This window comes from Grus americana, chromosome 5, assembly GCF_028858705.1.
Source record: "Grus americana isolate bGruAme1 chromosome 5, bGruAme1.mat, whole genome shotgun sequence".
Taxonomy (NCBI): Eukaryota; Metazoa; Chordata; class Aves; order Gruiformes; family Gruidae; genus Grus; species Grus americana.
The window spans coordinates 1,616,209-1,642,738 of NC_072856.1; the positions used below are offsets into that span (position 1 = coordinate 1,616,209).

The window sequence follows — 26,530 nt, forward strand, 5'->3', positions numbered from 1 at the left end:
CATGTATGGAGACAGGCTTTCAGAGAGCTACATCCATGGAAATGCTCCTCATGGGACTTCCTCTGAGGCTCTGCCTCCCGGGGAGGAATGGTGTAAAAACATATTGAAATGGAAAATGACAAGTTTATCTTGAAAAAAAAAAAGAAAATGACAGCAGAATGGCAAATTGATATCTGCATTTTGATCCACTTTTTCTTTAATATTTCCTCATCTGCTTTATGGAAATACATAGTACAAAAGAAAACTAATCTGACTGATCATTGCAAGTAGATAGCAGTAATTTCCTTAAATTAATGCTTTAGAGTCAGCTTTTTTTTCCCCTCCCATGTTCCTGGAGAATAAAAACATTAAATCTTTCAAATTCAAGTCTTCAGCAAAAAAAAAATGCATTACCTTGTGTTTCACTCCTCATTACAGCGTTGTGTACACGACTCAAAGTGCTCAAGTTCTGCAGGCATCATTTCTGATGTGCCTTGGGGATCCCACCCATCAAACCTCAGAGAGAAATCTCAGTGTTTACCGCAGGCTCTTCAGGGAAGGTTCCCTCTGTTTTTGGGTGCCCCAGAGCCCCTTCGGTAATTCGTCCTGTGGGACTGGGGTAAGAAATCTTCAAGCCACGTCGGAGGCTGCAGTAGGGAAACCTTCCTGGGTTTGGAAAGACCAATGGAGCTGGTGTTTTAACTTCAGTGAGTATTTGTCTGAGAATGACTCGAGATGCCATTGACCAGGGAGAGGGTGAAATTTTGAGAGGTCGAGATAATTTTTTATGGGGAAGGGCTTGTTTAACTGCAGGAACCCCTCCATGAAGCAATACTGAAGATATTAAGGTCCCTCCTAAAGGAAAAATTGCGTACGCCAGTACGTCTGAATCCTAATTCCTAACTGAAATTCTGGATAAAAATTCCTGATTTTAGCAGACCCGAGAGGTGTAAGGGAGATGACATGCAAGTATAATTCAGATTAGAAGGGGGTGGTGTGGGGGGGTTTCCCTTGAATGAAATTGCAATCAGGTATGCTAGTCGTATTAGTCTTATTTTAATCGATCCAAACATATCACTACAGAGTCAGAAAATCACTCCAGCATAGTCTGTTATCTATTTAATGCAACACTAATTAATGTGGCAAATGAAGGCACAATATTATTGTATTTACTTGTCCCTAAATAAGAACACCCCCACAACAAAGGGAAAGAAATCCTCCCAAACATGCCTGCGTATTGTAAAGAATTTGACATTCATGAGAAGACATCATTTGCAAGGTTTTTTGCAAGACCAATTATTTCTGTAATGTGCCAGCAATATCTTTAAGATTTATGCTTTAAGATTTTTTTTCCATATTGTGTTCTATTGGCTATTATTTTGTCAATATATTATTTTTCAATATATTATTTTGGATCTTCAACCTGCCCGCTGGCTATCGTATTTTTTTTCTCCCAATAAGTGGGTGTATTGATCCAGGAGACACCAAGTCCTGCGTCACCCTCAGGCACTACATAATCCTGTGAGCTGGGAGAAATTATTTCACCTTTTCCCCGTGTTTGTTTGTCTTGGTGCCAGGAGAATGGCTGGGGGGAACCACTCAAGTGTGACTGAATTTGTCCTTCTGGGCTTCACCGACCTGCAGGAGCTGCTCTTTGTGGTATTTTTACTCATCTACATCACCACGCTGGTGGGGAACCTGGGGATGATCATCCTCATCAGGACCAACTCTCAGCTTCATGTGCCCATGTACTTCTTCCTCAGCCACCTCTCTTTCCTGGACATCTGCTATTCTTCATCCATCATGCCGAAGCTCCTGTCAGGCCTCCTTGCCGAGAGAAATGTCATTTCTTTCAATGGTTGCATCACACAGTTTTTCTTCTTTGCAGTATTCGGCACCACAGAAGCCATCCTTCTGGCCGTCATGGCGTACGATCGCTACGCAGCCATCCATGAGCCTCTGCACTACTTGGCTGCCATGTCCCATGGGGTCCGTGTCCAGCTGGTGGTGGGCTCCTACGCTGCCGGGAGCCTGAACGCCCTCGTGCACACCAGCGCTCTCCTCCGACTCTCTTTCTGTGGTCCAAATGTTGTCAATCATTTCTACTGTGAAATCCCACCGCTCCTGCTACTCTCGTGCTCCGACACCTGGCTCAATGAGATGGTGATGGCCACATGCATTGGCTTCATCATAACAACCTCAGTCTTGGCCATCATTGTCTCCTACACTTGCATCCTGCTCACCATCTGGAGCATCCGCTCTGTAGAGGGCAGGCACAAAGCCTTCTCCACCTGCACTTCCCACCTCATGGCTGTTGTCCTCTTCTACGGTTCTGCGGCTTTCTTGTATTTCCATCCCTTTTCCAAACACACAGATCAAGGGAAAACAGCCTCCATCTTCTACACCATGGTGACCCCCATGCTCAACCCTTTCATCTACAGCCTGAGGAACAAGGAGGTGAGGAGCACCCTCAGAAAAGCTATGAACAAGCTTCTCTCTTGCATGTATTTCCACAGGTCCCGCTCTAACCAAACCAAAGTAGATATCACCTGCCACAGCAGAGCGAGCAGAAGAAATAAGGCCGACACCTGACAGAAGAAGGGCACTACATTTCTGTGCATCTGGTGAGATGTACATGCTCTACCTCATGCCGAATGCTGCAGAGCTTGAATTATGAATTAATTCCATGTTGGGGTCCCTTGAAAAATGTATTACCTGTAATTACAATGTCTGAAAGAAGGACAGAATGCAGGAAAGAGAGGCAATCCTAAACACACGTATATCGTCAGCAAAACTTTTGGAGTAAATGAACTTATGAGCAGCTCTAGAACATGCACAGTTGATAGTTTTTACCAAAGAGGATTTACTCAATGTTACAACAACATTAAATTCTGTGGCCTGAAAGAGGTGGCTCAGAGCAGAAGGGGACCAGCTAAATAAAGACTATATGTTGGAGAGGGACAGTCTCTTTCGTAACTTTGTTTTCACATTTTCTAAGTAGTTGCCTAAGGTTTTGCTTTAGTACAATAAACCTGATTTATTATTTTCTCTGGTTCGTCCAAAGATAGTCTTTATGGGGAGTAGCATGTCCTCATGCTTCATATATATATATATATATATAAAAAAATATATATATATATTGCAGACCACTTGTGCTGGGCATCTTGCTTTCCTGGATGGGTCTCCCCCATGGACATCTACCAGCCTGGAGCCACCCCAATCACACGCTCCTTTGCCTAAGAGCAGGGTGGAGTTTTATCCCCTGTGACAAGGAGTCATTCAGCTTGGCCAGAAACAGTCTTTCATGACATTGTCTGAGCAGTCCTGGCTTTTCCCAGGGTGTCATCTGCCGTTGACAACACAGAAAGCCTCCATGCTTCTGGCCATATGTTGTGTTCAGACATGCCCAACTCATTGGATGACTCCAAGACTCTCAACGTTGGCCAAAACTCCCCCACCATCTCCGCTCCTACTTACGTGTCTCCATCCAGGCAAAGTTTATTTTCCATTCCGGGAAATATTAATTTCTTATTAATAATTTCTGCTTCCACATTTCAGGGGTTGAGTCATCTCGGTCCAGGAGTCATCCTATCTAATTGTAGGCTTCCACATCTGAATTAGTCACCATCGGTTCCCCTTATGGAGACAACTAGGCATTTGGGGGCTTTGATTCATCTGGTCTGTTTTAAACACCCACATCAGGGTGAGGTGAATTTTTCTGGAAAAAACGCATGGTTTTCTCCGCTTGCTGCTTGGCTGCAAAGGGCTGACGCAGCTACACGGCAAATGTGCATTTTGCACAGAGCAGTCACGCTCAGGGCATATTCTGAGGAGTTGATGTAAACATAAATTTACATAAATTAACTAATTAATATGTTAATTAAATTAAGCGTATTCTAATCTATGGGGGGAAAGCTTCAGCTCACCAGGCTGATGTTTTGGAGTCCTTCAAAAACCCCACTCGAGAGCGAGAAGCTGAAACCAGCTTTTCATCGATAATTTATAATTCAGCTGGGCACAGCTGCTCAGCATCCAGAAAACGATTTTGGGAAAGAACAGGAAAGCAAAATGGATGAAGACAGTGTCAGAGCCGTGCTTTTACTTTGACACAGAGGTCACTAATATCAGACATTAACTTCCTGAAAAAAGGTTTATATTTTCCATGGATGGATAGGAAATAATTCCCTAGATCTGGTTACAGACACTAGTACTGTTTTATTCTTTCAAGAGCAATAAAAAAAAAAAATTCTCCATAAACCCAGCTGTGACTCTCACAGATGTCTGGATTCAACTCTGTGGGTTTTTGGAACAACAGGATATCCCAGATAATGTTAAAACAAATTGCAGCAGAAAAGTTTCTGAATAGTTTTCCCTCCCTCCCCAATAGCATTTGAAACACTTCTCCAAATCCCGAGCCACGTCCTAATCCTTGAATCTCTATTTCTTTTTAATTCTATGTTATTCCAAGAGACAAATTATATATTCCAAGAGGCATATTTATATATATAAAATTCTTTATGTATTATGTTCTTTATATATATAAAAATATTTATTTATATATTCTTTATATATAGATTCTTTATATAGAATTTTGTATAGATATATATATATAAAGAAGTGGGAGAAGATACTCAAGCTTGCATTTAACTTTCTGAAACTAATTGTGTTTATCCGTGCACGTCTCCTCCTTACAGGGCTGTTCCCAAAGTCATCATCTCCCAAGAGAAGTTCCCTGCGTGACGCACCCGGGAGGGCAGCAGCAAAACCCTCGGTCTTTTAATGAAAGAATCCTATAAACGGCGGCATTTCTTGGTCAGGTATCGATGCCCTTCACGACTGGCAAATCATTCTTGCTTTTCACACCAATCCCAGGAGAAATTTTGGGGCTTATTTCTCAGCTGAAATTTTGGTCTAGGAGATATTAATCTCTGATAAACCAAAAAGGGCCCTGAGATGTGAGCGGACAGGTGAGTTTTAGACTAAATAACGCTACAAAGAGTTGGTCCGTTGCAAGGAGAGGACTTTCGGCAGGAGCCTGTTTTCACACAAAATAATCGCCCGAGGTCAGGATTTCTCATGCAAACCCCAGGCATTTATAAGTTGCTCTTCCAAACTTAAGGCAGCCACTAGCTGCGGCTATGAGCAAAGCCGACCGAGATACATGAGCGCTGCCAGAGGTCAGCAGCCCCTCAATCTCAGCTGGTTATTTTAATTAACATCACCGGGATTCATAATTATTGCCCAGCAGCTGGAGAGGGCAGTAGCTTGGACAAGTGATGAAGTGGCTCTACAAAGAGTTGGTGGTCTGAGGCGTGTTATCAGGCTGGCAAAAAAACCCCAAACCCTTGTTGTCCTTGAGTTCTGGTTTGTCTCAGACCTTCTACACGAAGAAGACAATAGACCACGCACCGACGGTCCTCCTGTTTGCTCTGCTGTGAAGATCACGGCATAGAAGCACTGCCTGGGTTATTTGGCCAACTTCAAATCGTTTTAGAGGGGCGTGAAAGTTTCTGCAGCTGACTTTAATGCTGGAATGAAATATGAAAAATCTGTTTGACTAAATCCAGATTTAAGGGAGCCTCACGTCTAAGTCAAGGTAGGACACGTGCGTTGAACTTTCCTCATGCAGAAGGGTCCTTTCCAATGGTATAATTTGGTATCTTGTTTTAACAGTTCAAAAACCCTCAGTGAGCAATTTCTGTGACTATTCCCAACTTCTGTTTTAAGAAGACATGAACTTAATTTTATCTCCTTTTTTAAAAAAACAACCCCACAAACCAAAAAACCACAAAACCCCACCCTGCATTATCAGCATCTTACTCCCCCCAGTTATAACTGCACCGTAGCATTGCTGGGGTTTCCACCGGTACCGACCTTTATAAATTCTTTCTGCTGTCTTTCTCAACTTAGTGGCATCACAAGAATGACATGAATGTCACCATATTTAAAGGGGGGTTAATACTTGCACTGAATCTCCTGTTTCAAGCAATTTCAGAGTTTTGTAGGAAGAAAGGGAAGACATTAGAAGTTTTTTTTTTTTTTAATTTGTTCTGTAACTCCTAAAGGAAATTATCTTTAAAGATGTCTCTGTCTCTCACCAGTGTTTTTTCTCCTTCTGTTTTCTGAAAAGTTGGGGTTTTTTTTAATCTTTTAAATGAAGACTTTGATTTCCAATGTTAGAATAAATTGCTGTGGTTATCTGTTTGGATCTGATGAGTAATAAACTTAACTTCTTCAGGAGGTAGAATAATGCTTCCTATTTACAAAGTGACTTTATCAAACCAATAAAACCATAGAAATAAATTCCATCATGCACTTCGCTTGCTTTGAAACGCGTTTTGAGACAAACGTTGAATATGTTGTTCAACAGGTTTCTGCCTCTGAGGTTTGTATTTCCCGATAAGGATAAACATCTTTCACGTCCATTTGTGGGGAAATGGGGGACGTGCTGACTCTGTCTGCATCTCTGCTTTCCTACAGCAACTGCGTTACGATGATGGCCAAAGGAAACCACACTCCCAGTGCTGAATTTGTCCTCTGGGGGTTCTCAGAGCAGGGGGATGTCCAGGGTGTCCTCTTCATGGTCTTCTTGGTGATCTACGTGATCACTCTGCTGGGAAACCTGGGGATGCTCATGTTAATCAGGCTGGATGCCCAGCTTCACACCCCCATGTACTTCTTCCTGAGCAGCCTGTCCTTCCTAGACATCTGCTATTCCTCCTCAATCACCCCCAGACTGCTCTCGGACCTCCTAGCAGAAAGGAAGGCCATTTCTTATTCCGCGTGCCTCTCACAGTTTTATTTCTACGCGGTCTTCGCCACCACCGAGTGCTACCTCTTGGCTGTGATGGCGTACGACCGCTACGTTGCCATCTGCAGCCCACTGCTCTATGCCATCTCCATGTCCAGCAGAGTTTGTGCGCTGCTGGTAGCTGGCTCGTACCTCGCTGGGATCATGAATGCCACCATCCACACAGGGTTTGCGCTTCGGCTGTCCTTCTGTGGTCCCAACATCATCAACCACTTCTACTGTGAGGGGCCCCCGCTTTACGCCATCTCTTGCACGGATCCCACCATCAATGAGATTATGATGTTCATTGTAGTTGGCTTCAACCTGTTTGTCACCAACCTGACCATCCTCATCTCCTACACCTACATCCTGGCCACCATCCTGAGGATGCGCTCGGCCGCGGGCAAACACAAAGCTTTCTCCACGTGCGCATCCCACCTGACTGCCGTGACCCTCTTCTATGGATCTGCTGCATCCATGTACTCACGGCCCAGCTCCAGGCACTCCCAGGACCTCGACAAAGTGGCCTCTGTGTTTTACACTGTGGTGACCCCCATGCTGAACCCCCTCATCTACAGCCTGAGGAACAAGGAGGTGAAGGATGCGCTGGGGAGAGTGATGGAGAGGAAACGTCGATCTGAAAAATAGTTTTCCCTAGTGCTTCAGAGGAATTGGGAGGTCTTCTCAGCAACCTTTATACTTTCCATTTCTGTGCTACTATGGTATAAAAGAAGCAGTGCTCTCCTGTGAGCTACTGGGGACAAAAGTATTGGTAAACCTCTGTCTTGTTCCTAAATACCGGGTCATTAACTCCTCTTGGACGAGGCCACTCACTGACCTGTCTCAGGGATGCGTTAGCTGCTTTTATTTGTGCTTACAGCCTGATATTATTTAAATTTCAGGAATTTAAGCCCATCTGACCCTTTGTCATTTAAGAATGCATACCACTGTTGTCTTGAGCAACAACAACAAATAAACACCTATTGCTTTCAGCGTGACAATGATGACCAGAGCTCTCTTCGTATCAAATAATAGGCACATTTCTGATGAACGCAAGAGTCAGGTAATTTAGGGTTCCCAGTACTAGCAATAGACTCTGGGCTTCAAAACAACAATTCACTGCAACAAGGCCCATCAGGCCTTTTCTGCAACTTATTTTCGCTCAGCTGTATTTTCAAACTTATCTGAGAAACCTCTGCAGTGCCTGCAACTTGCTCAAGGACCAGAAAGCTATCATCTGGCGTCTTCTATGACTAATGGTAAAATTACCCACTAGTCGGGTCCCCGCTGCCTATCCTGGCATTGTCAGCTTATTTGGGTTACATTATTATTAACTGCTTTTGCTTAGTTTTGAGCAATTGTGTGTTTTTCCCCTCTAAAATAAATGACAGGATACAGGGGAACAACTAACACCCTTTAGCAGTTATAGCATAGCTAACCCCATAGGAGGGAAAAGAGTGCTGACAAGGAACAAATATGGGGTAAAAACACCCAGAAGTGATCCTGACCAGACCCAAGACCAGCATGGAAGAAGCTCCCACCACAACCAGTGGTCCCACCAAGCACAACACTATACCTCCTCAGGAAGAGGCTCAAGGTGCTGCTAGGCCACTGCATCATCCCACCAAGGAAGAAGGACCTTACTCTGCAGGTGGGAATTTAACCTCAGGGGTTAATCAGATAAACCTGGAGGAGCATTGCTCTCCATCCATCCAGGCACACACAACTGTCCTTAACACAGTCACATGCCGACACACTGACCCTCCAACTCATCGGCTTTGGGGCCTGGACTAGCTCTGACAAGCAAGGTAGCTGTAGAAGTTCACTTTGTCATTAACAAAGAAGAAAGTTTCTTTCTTGTTAGCCCCTGCTAATTAGTCTCTCATGGCTTGTTAAGAAGAATGAGGCAAGTTGACTACAAGCCCTCTGAGAAGCCTTCATAGCGATTAGGAAACTTTCTTGGTAAACCCCAGAAGGTCTTGTTAGGCTGATAACTTCTGGAAGAGCGGTTGCTCCCCAAGGAGCACTTCTTGCTCTGGGAAGGGGAGCAGCATCGCTTGCGATGGAAATAGCCATAACCACCTGTATGGAGAGAGCCTGGAGCTCAGGCCTGCTGGAGGGCTCTCTGTGCCGGTACAAGCTTGGTCATACACTCTCATTAAAGAAAGGGACATCCTTGTCTTCGTGACGTGTGCAGATAATGTAGTTCCCGTCGTTCTCACTAATGGGGTGATTTGTCCCTGCCAGCTTTTGACCTTCTAGCAGAGGGAGCCAGGGAAGCTCGTTGCATTTCTCCTCACCTTTGGACCTCCTCAAGGACACCTCACACCTTGAATTTCTTGTCATTAATTAGCTTGGGATGGATTTGCTTGTGGGGTTTTTTTTTGTTTTTTTTTTTTTAAATTCTTAAACTGATCTTCAAACTTAAGCTTTTTAAACTGCAGTCTTTGTCTGAACAAAAACTAGAAAAATTGAAACACTTTATAGATCACAAATGGAGACTTAATCATTCAACTTTTATTTATCTAAATTTGAAGGAAATTAGTCTACTTTGGTCCACCTAATCCCTCTTCACAATAGTCTTAATAATAATAATAAAAAGAGGGGTTTTTTTTCCCTTTCAGTTGGACTAAAACTTTATAAAGGGAAAAAAGGTACTTTAATAACTAAGAAACCGCTTCACTTTTTTTGCATGTTTTCCTACAAGCGGTGCTGGAAACTTTTTGCTTAAGTTGCAGGAAAGGAGCAAGATGCGGTGAAATTCCCCAGGCCAGGTCTGGGTTCTATTGCCCTCTACGTAGAAATCTGGTGCCATTTGCTCCACCCTGAGGTGCCAAGGACGTTGACATGTGCTTGGCATGTATGCCATGCAACCTTCAGAAGAGTTGGGCCGCTCTGGAGCAGCATCTGAAAGCTCAGAGGAAGACCTGTGGGGATCTCCATGGTGTTAGAGCCTACGTTCAGGCAACTGAACTCAACCCCAGATGCCTCCGCACTTCTTAACATTGGCTCTTCCAATGGGAAAATAGTCCAGGATCATGGAAAGTATGTTTATGTGATGCAATACAGCATCGTGAGGAAATAATGGGACAGCTTGGGAGCAGAGGCACGTTACATTCATGACACACGGTGTTCCACCTGAGCTGCTGGTTTGGTGTAAGTAAGGGTTATTTAATCCAGATAAAGCACCAGGTGAAGAAGAAGAAGCTACAGGCTAGCCACTGCTAAGATCCCATCCGATAGTACAGATCTAAATTATATGTGGGGAGAGGTGGGAACTAGGGGAGATCTGTCTGCACAGTGACATCTCCTGTCCATCAGGAAGCACTTCAGGATCAGAAGAGCTTATGCTCCTGTGTTGCTTCCTCCTGCATCTATTGTGAAAAGCAACAAATATAAACACAAACAAGAAAAACCAGGTGCACTTCTTGCTATATGTATCTTTGGGGATGTAATCCCTGCTTTTCTTCTGCTAAGAAGCTGTGTGTCTCTTCAGCAGTCTCCTTCACCTCCTTGTTCCTTAGATTGTAGATGAAGGGGTTCAGCATGGGGATCACCACTGTGTAAAACACAGAGACCACCTTGTCCCTCCCCAGGATGTATGTGGAGCTGTGCTGGACATAAAGGAAGGGGATGGAGCCGTGGAAGAGGATGACGGTGGTGAGGTGGGTGGCACAGGTGGAGAAGGCTTTGTGCTGCCCCTTGGCCAAACACTTCTTCAGGACGGCAGCCAGGATGGAGGCATAGGATGTGAGGATGAGCATGGAGGGAATAATGATGTTGGAGGTCAGAATGAAATACACGAGCACCTGGTAGCTGTCTGTCACATCACAGGAGAGCTTCACCAGCAGGGGCAGGTTTCAAAAGTCATCGATGACATTGGCATCACAAAAGCTGAGGGTGAACGTTCGGCTGGTCATGAGAATGGAGTTGGCAAAGCCACTGAGGTAGGAGGCAGCCACCAGCCCCATGCACAGCTTCTTGGACACGGCAGCAGCGTAGTGCAGTGGGTTGGAGATGGCTGTGTACCGATTGTAGGCCATTGTCACCAGCAGGCAGCACTCAGTGTAGGACAAGCCACTGGAGATGAAGGGCTGAGCAGTACACCCAGCGAAGGAGATGCTCTTGTCCTCGGAGACACAGTTCAGCAGGATCTTGTGGTTGTAGATGGAGGAATACCAGAGATCCAGGAAGGACAAGTACCCCATGAAGAAGTACATTGGGGTATGAGCTGATGAGGGTGATGTTGCCCACGAGGATGGTGACCTAGGCTAAGTTTAACACCATGAACAAGAGAAGCTGCAGCTTTGGGTCAGTGGTGAACCCCAGGAGGATGAAGCTGGTGACCGAACTGTGGATCCTCTCCTCCATGGACAGGGGAATGGGACTGAGCTGGAGACACAGATCATGGTGGCTCTTTGATATTTGCAGTGTGGGGTCTGGGGACACCGGCTAAGAGAAGGGCTTCCATGTTGCTGGCATTCCTCTGCACCAGAACACTGCATTTGCCGTGGACATCCGTACATACACGCGCTGTGCGTGGTGCTGTGCATGCGGGTGTGAACACAGCAGTTTCTATATATTGCATACAATGGATTAAATTCTTAATAAAATGTATACAGGAAACAGGATATGAAAATATGGGTGGGTATATACATGTACGTATGTATACGTGTATCTCTGTAGGTATTTGCTGACTGTGCATTCCCTGACTTCTGTGAATGTGAAATCTCAGTCTCAGCATTGCATTAAATTACTCGCACATGGAGACTCCTTAATTTGAAGTACATGTGGAGGAACTGGAGACACACGTTGACGACAAATGCATGTAGATTTGCCGTCTGGTACAAACCAAACCGGTTTCATTAAATTTGTTTTCATGAGCCTTACCAGTAAAAGCACCATCTCATTAAGTTTTCTGTTTTGCATGAGCAAATATTGAATGGTTGGATGTATGCCCTAAAAGTTATAATTACAACTGTGCGTATCTGGACAGATCTCTATTTTTTGGCACATTCTGAAAGCTGCAGTTGTGCAGGGTGCGCGTGTGTTTGCACACCTGAGTACAGGCACACTTGCACCTACAGAAGTTGGAATTCATCTCACCTGACATTGTCAGTCTAAAAACTAATTATTTAAGCTCTTTTATAGCTAATGAAAGTGATAGACTCTTCCATAGGGAGACCAGAACATGAGTTGTGTCCTGCTGCTTCCTTGCAACTTCCCCCGTGCTCCAGCCGGGTTTGTGAAGACCCTCTCCAGGTGTTCCTGGTGCTGGCTGCTTCTCAGAGGTGCTGCAGTCGGCTTGATGATTTTCTCATCTGGCCTCGTACGTTGATTCTAATGTTTCTCACCAGGTAACACAAGGGATGGGCAGAGATAAAGAGACAAAGAAAGGGGAAAAAAAAAAAAATCCCCTTGAAGATTTATCTTCTTGGCTACCTGTGACACTGTATCCCTTGTTGGCCCTTTTTGCCCAGAAATACTTACTCATGGTCTTTGTTCTGTGTTTCCTTAAGGACCCGGTCCTCAAAGTGTGTAGTTCAGCTATTCATCACGCCCTTTGCACCGAACAAAATGTTGCTGCACAGTGGTGCACCCCCCAGAAATCCCCCGAGTTACTCCCTGCACCCCAGAAAGAGATTTTTTTCAGAGCTTTCCATGGTTTTCCATGTTACATGAACCTTTTAGTCCCTGTGCTCATTATTTTCATCACTACAGCTGCAGAACAAAGATGAAATCTCAAGAACATCCAAGTTATTTGCATTCAGTTGATTGTATCTTTTTACCAGTCTGAATCCAGGAGGAAACAAGAACTCTTCCTAGGAGTCTCCCTACAGCATCCTTCACCTCCGTGTTCCTCAGGCTGTGGATCAGGGGGCTCTGCATGGGGATCACCAGGGTGCAGACAATAGACACCACTTTTTCCTGGTCCAGGGAGTAACTTGAACTCTGCAGTCAACGAGGAGAAGTGGAAACTTTTAGGCAATATTCAGATAGCTATTCTGGGTGTTTATTTTGGAGCAAGGTTAATTGCTTCCTAGAGTGGTCAGATGAAGAAGTCTACACCTGTAGATGACAACATTCAGCTAAATCATGCTCAGATTCAAAAGCCGGCATGTAAAATAAAAGCACTGAGGTAGCTATAAATAATCTGGAAAAGAAAAAAAACCCCAACACCACAACCCCATAATTAACTTCTCATTTCTCAAAAGATGTTGTTTCCAATTTCATTTTGACATTTCTTTCTGGAGTCCTGCAGGCTGGGATGCACAATGAGAAATCCCACGCCAATCCAGGGGACTGGCCATGATGACTAGCACCAGACCCTGCACCACGTGCCAATGAATGATTCATTTCACGCCTTAGGATTTTTTTTTTTTTTTCCCTTTTGAGCAATTCAGTGCTTATCGAGTCAGTGTTGAAATTGTACAGATTTTGGTGGAATGAAATTAAACTTCAAGCACAGCTTATGAGCAAATTTGGAAGGAGCTGCGTACTGCGGTTAACCCATGCGGACCAGCTGGTTTCCAAACATGAAAGATCTGCCCCAGCCAAGCATAAAGTCTGCTTATGAATTTGTCTGGGTGTCTTCTCTCATTCTCACGACAAATTTTTGGCAGCTGGAGTCCAAAACCTGCCAGGTATCTTAGGGAAAGAAGTCACACAACCCTCACTACCTTTTTGTTGTTGTTGTTGTTGTAGGTTTTGCTTTCTGCATTCCTTTAAATTAAAATTCATTAGAGGATTTTTGGCATTGTTGCGCACTTGAGCACAGACTGCGTTTTTATCTATTTTCTGAGTCACTAAGATTTAATGGACGGAATAAAGATAGGGAGTAAAAACAATAATACAGACACAGTCTGGCAGACTTCTTAAATATTTCAAGCTGATGATACTTTTCCTACTTTTGAAACTTCCTTAGACACCTGCCAGAAAATGCTGCTCTTGTCCACTCAGACTTAAATCCTGCTGAAAAGCTGGGCACGTGGTGGCATTTAGGTAAGTTGTGAATAGGAGATCAGGTAAGTCCTTGTTGGGTTTGCTGCCAGGTGAAGGCAGAGTGACTTCAGAAGGGGAAATTACGAGCTGGTCATGTTCAACTGGTCTTAAGTGCTGCCTGTATCCCAGAGGGATGCAACGGCTGGAGTGGCTGTACCCAGCCTGCTAAGGGTTTTGGCCCCAAAAAATCATATTGAAGAAAAATGTCTACCATATAAGTTAATAGAGGACCTACTCGTGAGAAAAGTTATCATAACATTTTGAAAATAATTGGTGCCTTTCTCTGTATATTCATATATTTTACTAGATGAAGGCATCCCTCTTAGCCACGGCGCCATCGGCAGCGGTTGTGAGGTGATGGTGGTGGTGAGAGATTATCACCGGGCAGTCTGAGTACGTGCAGAGTTTGGCTGAGGGGGGTTATAACACCTCTGAATTCTCACTGTCAAAACAAATACACATCTGGACAGACAATGTAATCCCCCCTAATAACGGCAGGAATAAGTGGTCTCTGAAATGCAGCTGTTGGACGTTCTGAAAGTAGTAACCTACTCCAGCAAATACAGAGAGACCACCAGCTCTGTAAACTAAATTTCTTGGAGAAAGCAGATAGGAAAGTGTTTCATAAATCCATACATCAAGACCACAGTATTGTACATAATACATGTCACGGCACTTGGACCCAGTGGACAGATCTCAGTGAAAAGAGCTTTGTTTAGGTAAGACTGCGGTTCTGCTGTTGATTTGAGTTTAGGTGATTGCTATTGCCTTGCTCTTCTCATCAATGCTCATAGCAAAGGTAAAAAAAAAACCCCACAAAACCATAAGAAACTTAGTGGGGGGGACAATTACTGTCTTAACAAACCCAACAAAGGCAAAGATCAACATTTGGGGTGGGTTTTGGAGCAAGAGGGTGCTAACAAGAGGAGATCACGAGGGCAGAAATGGATGCAAGAAATATCTTTGCATTGCCGAAATCCAGCTTAAATGGCACTAGGAAAGACTCTTGAGAAAGTTAAATATGACTAGGTTAGATAATAACCAGGAGTGACTGCGGAAAAAAATTGAGATTTGCTTTTGGTGAATCATGTAGATGTTCGCTTTTCATCCATTCGCTCTCCTCATCATGGGAGAGGGGGGAAGACATCTTCTTAAATCCAGATACTCAAAGCTAATTGTTCCTGGGCTTCATTAGTGAGCCCGGAGATGAAGAAATTTATATTCCAGGTGGATTTTGCTTGTTGTCAAGCATCTATTCTCCATGGACTGGAATGCCTCCAAGGTCACAGAAATGAGTATAAATACCACTTGAATGCTAAAAACTACAGAGGGGGCTTGTCCGCCCTCTGGAAGGTGCAGCAACAAATCATCCTCAGTGCAGCTTTTCTTAAGAAAGTCCTAAAAAGCACTCTCAGCATTCGTTTGAAGATGAATTATGGCCTTGGTCATCATCTGGAGGAGCAGCCAAACTCATCCCAGTTGCTGAAGGAGCTTCATGGACCTACACTGAAGTTCTGAGTTTTGTTGGAGAAGTCATGTCCAAGGTGAGGGCATCTTCTGTTCTGGTGGTGGGACAGCAGGGACATCATGGGGCTAAAGTAAGCACCCCTTCCTTTTTGTCTGATGGACTTGAAGGTGGTAAGATAGAGGAAAGAAAGGACCAGAGGTGTAAGATATCTCATTTATAGCAACGAGACTGAGAACAACAGAAGGAATCCTACATGGGAGGACGATTCTTCTGCTTTAAAGTTTAGATGACATAAAACAAGGAGACATGTGGGTGTTGGATCTTTCCACAGGTGCCACTGTAATGGCAAGGGATGGCCCTGATGGCCAAGAGGGTGCTCGCTACCCACAGCACAGGCTGTGTTATCTCCTCCCCCTGCCTTGCTCGGCTCCTCCTGTGTTTGCGTGTATGGCCTCGGTTCTACATCCATGTTATTTTCCCCGTCGCCAGTGTGCCACCATGAATTTCCTTTCCTATGGCGTTGTCAAGACTGTGTGTACTGGAAACCGTGTGCTTGCATCTCAGCTTTAAAAGAAAAAATGCCCACGCTTTCGCTCTGCTTTGTTTTCCAAAGGGAAATGAAAGTCGACAGGAAAAGTATTTCTGCAAGTTGAATTGCTCCATGTTGGTGTATTTTTAAAAAACCAATTATTTTCAAAATGTACCTGTCATTTACTAAGGAAAAAACAAAGTGCATTAAATATCTTAATTTAACAACAACAACAAAAAATTACTAAGAAACGCCCAGTGTACTGACCTTCCTCCTGTGTTAAATGCCCCCAGGAAGGCAGAAATAGGAAGCTGCGTAGGAGATGCAATGCTGAGCTAAACCCAGGTGGGCTTTCTCACTCTTCAGCTTGTCAAGTAGGTTTTGGGTTTAGGATCCTTTTGAAGCCACTGGATAGAGGCTTGGCTCTTCCGAGAGCTATCCATAGTCCAGCTGACATTTTATGACTCTCCAGTAGGAAGGGCTCTGCCTCCCTTTGGTGACACTGAGGAAGCTGAGGGTCCTGCTGAGCTGCCCAAATCATTGTCTACCACTTCACCTATCTCCCACAGGTTGAATGCGTTACAGAGAATGACACCTGTCAATCACACTGACGTGCATGAGTTCGTTCTCTTGGGGCTGACCACCCGCCTGGATCTCCAGGTCCCTGTTTTCTTGGCTTTCCTGGCCATGTATACGGTGACCCTCTTGGGCAACTTTGGGATAATTGTACTAATCAGGACCGATTTTCACCTTCACACCCCGATGTACTATTTCCTCGGCCACTTGGCTTTTGTCGACATCTGCTATTCCTCCATCATCCTCCCCAAAATGCTGGTACAGATCTTGACGGAGGACAAAACCATCGGCTTCTCGGGGTGTGCAACCCAGCTCTGCTGCTTTGTTGTTTTTGGGGTCACCGAGTGCCTCTTGCTGGCCGTGATGGCCTATGACAGGTACATGGCCATCTGCAAGCCCCTCCTGTACCCCACCATCATGTGCGGATGGATGTGCTGGTGGCTCGTCGCTGGTTCCTACACCGTCGGTGTCTTGCATGCGGTGACACACACCACTTTCATCTTTACTTTCTCCTTCTGCCACTCCAATGTTATCAACCACTACTTCTGCGACATTGCTCCGCTCTTAGCTCTCTCCTGCTCCGACACCCACACCTATGAGGTGGTCGTCCTTGCTCTCGTCAGCATAAACTCTCTCAGCACCATGACCGTCATCTTCGTCTCCTATACTTATATCCTCCCCACTGTCCTGAGGATCCGCTCTCCAGAGGGCAGGAGAAAAGCCTTCTCCACTTGTACCTCCCACCTGACAGTCGTCACCATGTTTTTTGGGGCAATCTTATTCATGTACCTGCGCCCCAGCTCCGCCTTTGCGTTGGATGAGAACAAAACGGCCACGTTGTTTTACACCATCATGACCCCCACATTGAACCCCTTGGTCTACAGCCTGAGGAACAGGGAGGTGAAGGCTGCCCTCAGAAGAGCGGTTGGGAGAAGGCAGTGAGTGGAGGAAACCGGTGACCGGGAGAATATTTCCTTATTGCTGTTATTGAGTGCGACTCGGAATTGCACTGCAGTCTGTACGAAGGTGTATTTAGGTAATTTATTTATAATTTAGCTCCCTTAATTATAAGGAGAGCTCAGGCAACCGACACAGATTAGACATGTAACTCCTGAATAGTTGAAGGTGGATGAGATGAAGCCCAACCTCATGCACCGCCAACGGTCAATGAACAATGAGCAGCCCCTCCACACAGCTTGATTCATCCCGTCCATCTCATTTCTCTGTTCAACAACTGCAAAGAAAGCCTGGATTACCCCGAGCACAGCTTTCCAGATTGCTAAACTTCAGAGGACAACCCAGAAGAGTCAGAAACCCCTTTTCCAGGGAAACCCATTGCCTACAGGGCTGGCTGAGAATGGGATAGACCTGAAGGACTACAGGACGTCATATAAGCACTTAATAACCCAACCACACAACTCTTCGCTGTAGTTTCTCGAGCTGAGGCTTGGGGCTTGGCACTCTGAAAGGCTTTTTCACCAAAACCTTGGCTCCTGCAAGTGAATTTGCAGATTGAATTCAAGGTGTTTGGTCCTTCCCGATGTCACAGCGAGTGCCGGTGTTAATTTTCCTGAAACCCCTGGGCAATTTGAGCCTCGACTTTGCTGTTCCTAAAGCTGCTTCTCAGATGGTGTGCAAATGTAAATAACTTAATCACACGTTGGGTCAATAACGACTCTTTCAACATTTATCGAACCATTGATGCTGTATTTCCCAGCCCTTTAAACCCGATTAAGAAATAGACTTTCTGCATAATTCACCAAGACGTTACAGAAAGGAGATTGACATCGATGTCCTGAAAGTCTCTCTGTCATACTATTAATAAACATATAACTTCAGGTAAAAAATACAAGTAAACAGCTTTCAAGTTGGGATAAACAACGGTCTTGCTCAAGTAAATTTTCAGCCCAGTTGATATTTCCTCACCCCTCCTCAAGAAATCGGCACCCCTATGTGTAATTCCCTTTGTTGCAAGGCCAGTCTCTAAAGCAAATCACATGGATCGCACCCCAGAAATGCCTCTCTGTCTCCTAGCGATTGAGATCTGTGTGCACGTATGCTTGTCATCGATATCTAGGATTATGAGATGAATCCACACAATCTGCCCAAGCCTTTGTGAGTCGCTCTACTTGTAAGGTCTTTTTAAAATTTAATTAAATTAAATTAAATTTATTTTTATTTTATTTTATTTTATTTTATTTTATTTTTTATGTTATGTTATGTTATTTTATTTATTTTTATTTTATTTTATTTTTATGTTATGTTATTTTATTTTATTTTTTATGTTATGTTATTTTATTTTATTTATTTTTTATTTTATTTTATTTTTTACATTATGTTATTTTATTTTATTTTATTTTATTTTATTTTAATATTCCTTTGTCATACATACATATACATACATACATACATATAACTTTATGTATAACAAAGGAATATAAAAATAATTGCATATCTCCCAAAGGAAGTTTGCAAACCACTTCTCAACAAAAGCACCTCAGCAGTCTCAGTGGATTAGAGACAAGAGTGTTCAAAAGCAATTGAACCAGACGAGCTGGACGGACTGAACATACGAACGTCCTCGCAATCCGTCGTGAATTAACGTGAAGTGAGAAGGAAGTAAGAAGCGAGACCTTGGCTGGTAAGGAAAAGAGGACATCCTGATTTCTGTTATACCTGAAGCTTTAGGGGGCTGTATAATATCCTTGCGGAATATGCTATATATATGCTATGCTATATAAGCTATATATAATCCCTTGCAGGAAGCCAGAGGGGAGGAGGACGCGTCCCTCCTTCAGAGGTGAGGTCTGTGGAGACGAATTCGATCGTTCTGGGTTGTACCTTTATTAGACAAACCCAGAGGGGCCGTTCTCGTCACGCAAGAGCAGCAGGACGAGAGAAGGAGGAAAACCACGCGGCACGCGAGCGTCCTGAAGGTTGCCGTACCAGTTAGCAGATGCAACACCGGTTGCGACGTGTCTTTCGCCCTGCAACGCTGGGGAATCCCAGCTTGAGTAATTTTGTGATTCTACGGGTTTTTCTGCTGCGGTTTTGGCCCCTATAGCTGTGTCAAGAAATGGTCGAGTTTTCTGACATACAGCCAACCCCCAGGCGCTTCTATCGCCTCGGTACGTCGTTTATTCGATTTTTCCTTTAGGAATACGAGCCAGACTCATTAATGCCAGATTTACACTGATTTACCCGCTGGTTTTCCTGATGGGAAAGATATTCTCATTCCACTGGAGAGATTTAGTCCCAGCGGCAGGAACCCGACGAGCAGCACAGTATTTTCCATGACCCTAGACTAAAAGTGGGCCAGTTTACCCAACGAATTTCTTGGTTTGTTTTAAATATATATATATATATATATTTTTATGTTACAGTGGCTGCTTCTGGACCACTGCGGAGGGCTGCTCCGCATTTCTCACTGATTTCCGTGATAAAAAGCCAGGCTGCACTGGTGTATTTCCATCTATTTAAAACTCCAAAGTATGAATTTTAGAATGAGAAGGTGTAAAGAAAGACGTTATAAAGGCAAAAGTTTATTGTGCTTTTTTCTTTTTTTTTCCTTTTTTTCTTTTTTTTTCTTTTTTTTCTTTTTTTTTTTTCTTTTTTTTTTAATGGTTTCTTTCCTCCCAGATGATGGCACCGCACCATTTCCGACGTTCTAGGGCTTTTCTTTCCCTGGCTGGACTTCACTGGTGTTTGAGAGACTTGATCCCAGCCGGAGCTTGTCGTTAGGTTGTTGTTAGACTCGGTGTTGGTTTAGAAAAATCGATGCAGAGTTGCAGGTGCAGAAAGATGTATCAGAAATCCTATTTGCTCTCGTGATGCTGCGTGTCGGAATACTGTACCTAGAGGTTATATTCTAGTTCAAATTCTGTGAAAAGTCTGTTTTCATTATCGATATAACTAACTTGTTTAGGTACTAATCACCGAAGCCTTTCTTTAACTAGAACTTAGGAGGGTTACACTGAAATGTGATATGTGCTATGACTGTACAATAGATAAAAATATATATGTATCAGAATTAATGAAAAATTGAACACTTGGCAGAATAACTGATACCAAAATAAAATTTCCACTGTCTTGCCAAATTGTTTCTGATGAGCGTGGATTTAAAATTAAACAAATCTCTGATAATGAGAGCATTAGCCGGTACAGGCACTGGGGATTGCTGGTGGGTTGAGGTGCTGCGTCTCTCCATTAATTTATTTTTTTTGTTATGGCTCTGTGAACATCAGTTACAGCGCTTTTGGAGAAGATGGCCGAAGAAAATCATACCGAGCAAGTTACGGAGTTGACTCTTGTGGGACTGACCGACAACCCACGACTACAAGCGCCTCTCTTTGTCCTGTTCCTCCTCGTTTACTTCATCACGCTGGCAGGGAACCTGGGCATGGTTGTGCTGATCAGGAGCAGCAGTCAACTTCAATCACCCATGTACTTTTTCCTCAGCAATTTATCTCTTCTAGATGCTTGCTACTCATCGGTGGTGGCACCGAGGACATTAATGAACTTTCTGACAGAGAAGAAAACAATCTCCCTAGCCGGCTGTGCCACCCAGCTTTTTTTTTTCATAGGTTTTGGGACTACCGAGTGCTTCCTTCTGGCCGCGATGGCATACGACCGCTACACGGCCATCTGCAACCCTTTGCTTTACCCGGCCATCATGTCGCACACGGTCTGCATCCTGCTGGTGGCCGGTTCGTACGTGCTTGGCCTGCTGCACTCTTTGGTGCACACGAGCTTCACCTTCAGCCAGCCTCTCTGCCGGCTGAAGGTCGACCATTTCTACTGCGAAATCATACCTCTTCTAGCGCTCTCCTGCTCTGACACCCACGTCAACAGACATATGATATTTGGCCTCGCGGGACTGGTGGAGATGGTGACCATCTTGGCCATCCTGGTCTCCTACGCCTTCATCCTCACTGCCGTCTCAAAGATCAGCTCTGCTGAGAGTCGGCACAAAGCCTTCTCCACTTGCACCTCTCACCTGGCTGGAGTCACCATCTTCCACGGGTCTATCCTTGCCCTGAACTTCCGACCAAGGTCCAGCAGCACCCTGAGCACGGACAAGATCTTTGCTGTGTTTTACTCGCTGGTGGTGCCCATGCTGAACCCCCTGATCTACAGCCTCAGGAACAGGGAGGTGAAGAACGCCCTGAGGGAGTTTGTCACGTGGAAGTAGCTTCGGCATGATATTTATCTGCTGGTTTTGTGATAGAGGATGCCGTAGCTTCACTTGACGCCAAGGATTTTTGTTTCCCCACCCTATTACTTAGACTTCCAGATTTGGTTTGGAAACATGTCCAAGTCTTGCTTGCTTTCTACTGCTGGCTTGTGCCAGTCACCAGATACCACAGATGGTCTGATTCATTTTCTGTATTTTATCGCATGTAGCTTTTTCTTCCTCCCTCTTGATCTTTTCAGACGTACACTGGACATTAGCTCCAGGCTCCTCGATAGCCCTGTCGAAATGTTCTTCCACAGCCATCAGTGTCTCCCAGTTTACAGCTTAAAACCTGCCTTATGACCTCTTTTTATTTTCAGGGCCTCGCTCCCTCATTGTTAAAGGGCAATGAATCTTTCCTGTGCAAGTACAGGAAATTTAATGAAATTAGTTAATGAAATGCCTTTTTTTTTTTTTACAGGAAAAAACGCCATTTCTCTCACCTATGTCAGGCACTGCTCTGAGATATCTGTCCTCTCTATTACCTAAAGGATAAAGCTAGATAAGGTATCTAAAGCTAAAGATTTGGTAACTAATTTTCAGATAGGTAAGGCTAGGTTATATGCATACAGTCTTAAATGCTCAGGCCAATATGGGCCAGGTTTTGCATGATCTACAGAGCATCCGATTTTCTCTTCCCAAAACGTTCAGGCTGATCTGACTGCACCTGAAGCAGAGGGCAAAGAGGCACATTTCCAGCTCTGCCTGCCAAAAAGTTCCTTGCTTTTTGAGGTGTCAGAACCACTTATGGAGAGGATCTCTATTATGTATTTAATGCAGGAAGTTTGGGTCTACAGCCACGGGTTTCTACATTTGGTAGATCTCTTCTCGGCAAAGATCGAAGCAAAATAACGCAATGATGCTCGTAGTGGAAAAAGTATCTCCAAAAAAACCAAGACTGTTATGTCACGGGAGTTTACAATTCTGCCGCCTCTGCACTTTAGACTGAAGTTCCTCTTGGAAGTTCACTGAGCTGGATCCACCACACACAAGACGATGGCAATCCAGGTCTCTTTTAGGAACATAACACCAAGTCTGGGTAAACATTTGAGCATTTTGATTTTTCCCTGCTTTGGAAACTTAATTAAAAACAAGAGGAAATAAGGACACCCCGAGTAGGGTAATTCGTCAAGCAACGAGTGCTACATATTACATTTCTCATCTAGGCTCCCTTTCTCAAGAAAGGTTAGACCAGATGATCTTTCGAGGTCCGACCTGGGCTTTCTATGGTTCTATGTTTCTATAGGTATACTACAAGCAAAAATATCCAACAAACTAGAAGGAAGACTAACAAGGTATGGTGAAGGTTTCAAAAGAAAGAAACTATCTGATATCAGAAGTCCCTGTCTTGCCAAGCTCTTTAGCCTTTAATTCTATCGATTCCAGCTCCTTCATTCAGCTGCAGGTGGAAGCCACTTTCCCCCCAGACCTAAGACAACATCTCCTCTCCCGCTGCTGTGTGCCAGAGCACCCAAAAGGGACTGTTCACCATCCATCTACTTTCCAAATGCAAGTCAATTCCCACGCTACTCACAACGGCTAAGGGAAAAGGTATTTTTCTGCCGCAGCATCTCTCCGCTGCAGATGAGGCACGCGGGTCTGTAACTCTGAGGACAGAAGGTGTCTGAGCAGCAAGGGGCAACCAAACAGGCGAGGGGCGACCAAAATAAAGTGTGTGAGGAGGAGGAAGACCCAATGCTGAACTTGTCCAGCCAACCTGAACTTTGCTGAATTTTGCAAGGAATTTGCAGAATTGCACCCCGTCACAAATGCTTACGAGTGTGCGCTCAAGAAACAGCAAATGCCCTTTGGGATTAATCAGGATGAGCAGAAATTAGGATGCTTTTTCTCTTAGGTGCCTGCCAGGTAAAAGATGAAGGGTTCCCGGCCCCTCCTCAGTGTTGTGGCTATTTCTGTGCCATGCTTTACATCCCCCATTCTTTAACGAGCCGTAATTTGCAGAACTGCTGGTTTGGGGCTTTTTTCAGACCCAGACAGCTATCAGCTACCCATAGATTATATGTTCAGGGTTGTCTTTCAACTATGGAAACTAGACACACACGTAATTTTTAAAAGAAATACGCCGTTTGGTTTTCATAGCGTGCTTTAGCGTGAGCATTTGGACGTGGGAGACTGGTGCATATCTCCCGGTGTAATTCCATTTGTCTCACCGCTTAAGTAAATGGCACTTCAGAGGAATGTAAAAGATCACTTAAAATGAATGGCAGCCCCCCTTGATGCTATCACCATGCAGAAATTGTCCTTAACACCGGGCAGTTTCAGCACAGTTCATCGTCCTGTATTTTTAATTATATTGCCTACACTTTCTTCCTGTAAGTGAAGATGTATGCTGAAGCGTGTAGCCTGGGGAGGGATTCCCCATGATATTCAAGGGTATAGCTTGAGATCCTGACTCCCACCAGCTTTTTCGTTTTTTAAGTCAGAAACAAACGCGCTGTATCTTTTCAAGCCTTTTATCTTACTTTTTTTTTCAGCAAGCAAATTTTAAAACACACTTAATCTTCCAAAATGTTCCCTCCCACCCCAAGCAGCTTAACTTTAATAAGTAACTCGTGGGTAACAGTGAGGAATTTTATTGGAGTTTAGGGATAAGGTCAATCATTTTGCAAGAAAAATACATATTTATCAGTTAAAAATGTTATAAATCAATAAAACCATGATTCGTACTTTCTGTGAGAAAGAGGGTCCTGGAATAATTCAGGGTAACTTCTTCCTACAGGCTGATAACTGCAAAGTGAAATAAAGTTTGAGGGTCCCACGTCTGGTTTCCTTCCAAGGAAGATGTGATTGTGGGGTCTATTTCTCAGGGCTAAATACTGTAATTCCCTGTTGTGCAGAAACCGTGGAAGAACCTACATAAAACTGTGAGGATTAGGGAAAAAAATCCAATTGCTTTAACGCATCACTGGCTTTCTCACATAAGATAAACTGTTCATTTCCTAGCTGATACAGCTCGTTTATGTTGACCGAGGTTTAACATCCTTCTCCTGCACTTCACCAGAGCACGCTTCACCTCCTTGTTCTTCAGGCTGTAGATGAACGGGTTGAGCATGGGGGTGACCACGGCGTAGAAGATGGAGGCCACCTTATCCAGGCTGCTGTGGCTAGATGCAGGTTGTAGGTACATGAAGAATATTGTCCCGTAGAACAAGGAAACGGCTATCAAGTGGGAGGCACAGGTGTTGAAGGCTCTGGACCTGCTCCATGCTGAGCGCATCCTCAGGACCGTGCGGAGGATACAGATGTAGGAGAGCAAAATGATCACGCTCGTGCCCACCGCATTTATGGCCACAAAGGCAAAGATGACCATCTCGTTGCTGTGGGTGTCGGAGCATGCAAGCTTTAGCACAGGGCTGGCGTCGCAGAAGAAGTGGTTGATCTGGTTGGGTCCGCAGAAGGAACACCCAAACGTGCAGGCTGTGTAGATGACGGCACTGAGAAAGGCAATGAGGTAGGACGATGCTACCAGCTGCCGGCAGACGCGGCTGGAGATGACCGTTGCGTAAAGCAGGGGGTTGCAGATAGCAACATGCCGGTCGTAGGCCATCACAGCCAGAAGGTGACACTCGGCCGTCACAAAGAAAGCAAAGCTGTGGAACTGCGTCACGCAGCCAGCAAAAGAAATGGTTTTATTCTCCGATAAGAGGTCTGCTAGCATTTCGGGGGAGATGACCGTGGAATAGCAGACGTCAGTGAATGAAAAATGGGTGAGGAAGAAGTACATGGCGGTGCGGAGGCTGGGAACCACCCAAACCAAGACCATAATCCCAATGTTCCCCACCAAAGTGACGATGTAAATCAATAGAAACAACCCAAAAAGAGAGGCCTGCACACGGGGACTCTCTGTAATTCCCAAGAGGATGAATTTAGTCTGCGTTTCATTTCCTCCCATGACCAGGTGTTACCTGCTGAGGCAAAAGGAAGAAAAATACAAAATTATAAAAAAAATAGAGTTTTACTTTTGGACCATATTTGACTCCAATCAATCACCAGTTTAACTGCCACATTTTGGTATATTCTATGATATTTTGTAAACCCAAATTGTATATGTTTTTTGTTTTTCAGTTGAGGTACTTAGAAAAGAACAGGGAGTGAGTTGAAGCAATACGAACGGCAATTTTGTTTTTCTGTGCTTGGATACTTTAAACTATGGATTTGTTCTAGCACGTGTGCTTTCAGATTTAAGAAAAGAAAAAGATCTTTATTCACTTCGACTTTGAAAGAAATTTGTTTCAGAAGACACCTCAGAGGAACCTCGTAGGAGTGCACATCAACCTGGGGAAAGTCACAGTCCCAGTGAAGTCACAGATTACACGTTAATGACCTCCAGACATTTTCCTTTGCCTTTCAATTATTATTCCAGCCTTCAAATCACATTTATCGAATTATTATATATCTTTTATAATGAATAAAATCGACATTGGTAGATTCATGATTTATACCTTTATGAACTCCAGCACGCTGAAGCATCCTAAAACCGCGGGCGTTAAGATGCTTACTTGAAAACCAAGTTAATTATAAAGCGTGCTGTTTCCAAAGGCTGATTTGTTAATGACTATATTCTGCTGACAATTTGAAATGTTGCATTTCTTTATAACAAAATAAGGCTCATTCCTATTTAACGCTAGCATAAAGCAGTTCATCTTGCTTTAGCTGCCAAAGTAAAAGAAAAACAATTTGCATAAGCCATTACTCCCTCTTATTATAAAGAAAACCTACTTTGATAAGGCTGTTTTCCGACAGAGCCCAAAAAAAGAGGACATGAAGAAGAAAGCCCACTACCTAACCTCTGACAAGGCTCTGCTTTCTCTTGGCGTTACGGATCCTCCTGTGCCTTCGCTGCTATCGAGTGATGGGAGCCGAGGGTTTATCCCAGATGCAGCAGAGAACATCTACATGTCTGCATATCCTCTATTAACCACCTGATGTGAA

At 44.2% G+C, this 26,530-nt stretch overlaps 4 protein-coding genes across 4 annotated transcripts; 3 read left to right on the forward strand and 1 right to left on the reverse strand.

Moving 5' to 3' along the window:
- Nucleotides 1-1,560: 1,560 nt before the first annotated feature.
- Nucleotides 1,561-2,571, forward strand: LOC129207365 (olfactory receptor 1019-like). Its single transcript, XM_054828189.1, has one exon. The coding sequence runs from the start codon at nt 1,561-1,563 to the stop codon at nt 2,569-2,571; it is 1,011 nt and encodes a 336-aa protein (XP_054684164.1).
- A 3,904-nt stretch (nt 2,572-6,475) lies between these two features.
- LOC129207356 (olfactory receptor 1019-like) lies at nt 6,476-17,286 on the forward strand. The gene is made up of 2 exons (XM_054828174.1): nt 6,476-7,071; nt 16,356-17,286. The coding sequence occupies exons 1-2, from the start codon at nt 6,476-6,478 to the stop codon at nt 17,284-17,286; spliced, it is 1,527 nt and encodes a 508-aa protein (XP_054684149.1).
- Nucleotides 17,287-19,531: 2,245 nt separating this feature from the next.
- On the reverse strand, nt 19,532-25,490 carry LOC129206700 (olfactory receptor 1020-like). Its single transcript, XM_054826401.1, has 2 exons — nt 24,597-25,490; nt 19,532-19,648 (listed from the first exon to the last, which is right to left on the reverse strand). Exons 1-2 carry the CDS (start codon nt 25,488-25,490, stop codon nt 19,532-19,534), a joined length of 1,011 nt encoding a protein of 336 aa, XP_054682376.1.
- LOC129207388 (olfactory receptor 1019-like) lies at nt 20,582-21,535 on the forward strand. Its single transcript, XM_054828241.1, has one exon. It carries the CDS (start codon nt 20,609-20,611, stop codon nt 21,533-21,535), a length of 927 nt encoding a protein of 308 aa, XP_054684216.1. The 5' UTR covers nt 20,582-20,608.
- Nucleotides 25,491-26,530: the final 1,040 nt, after the last annotated feature.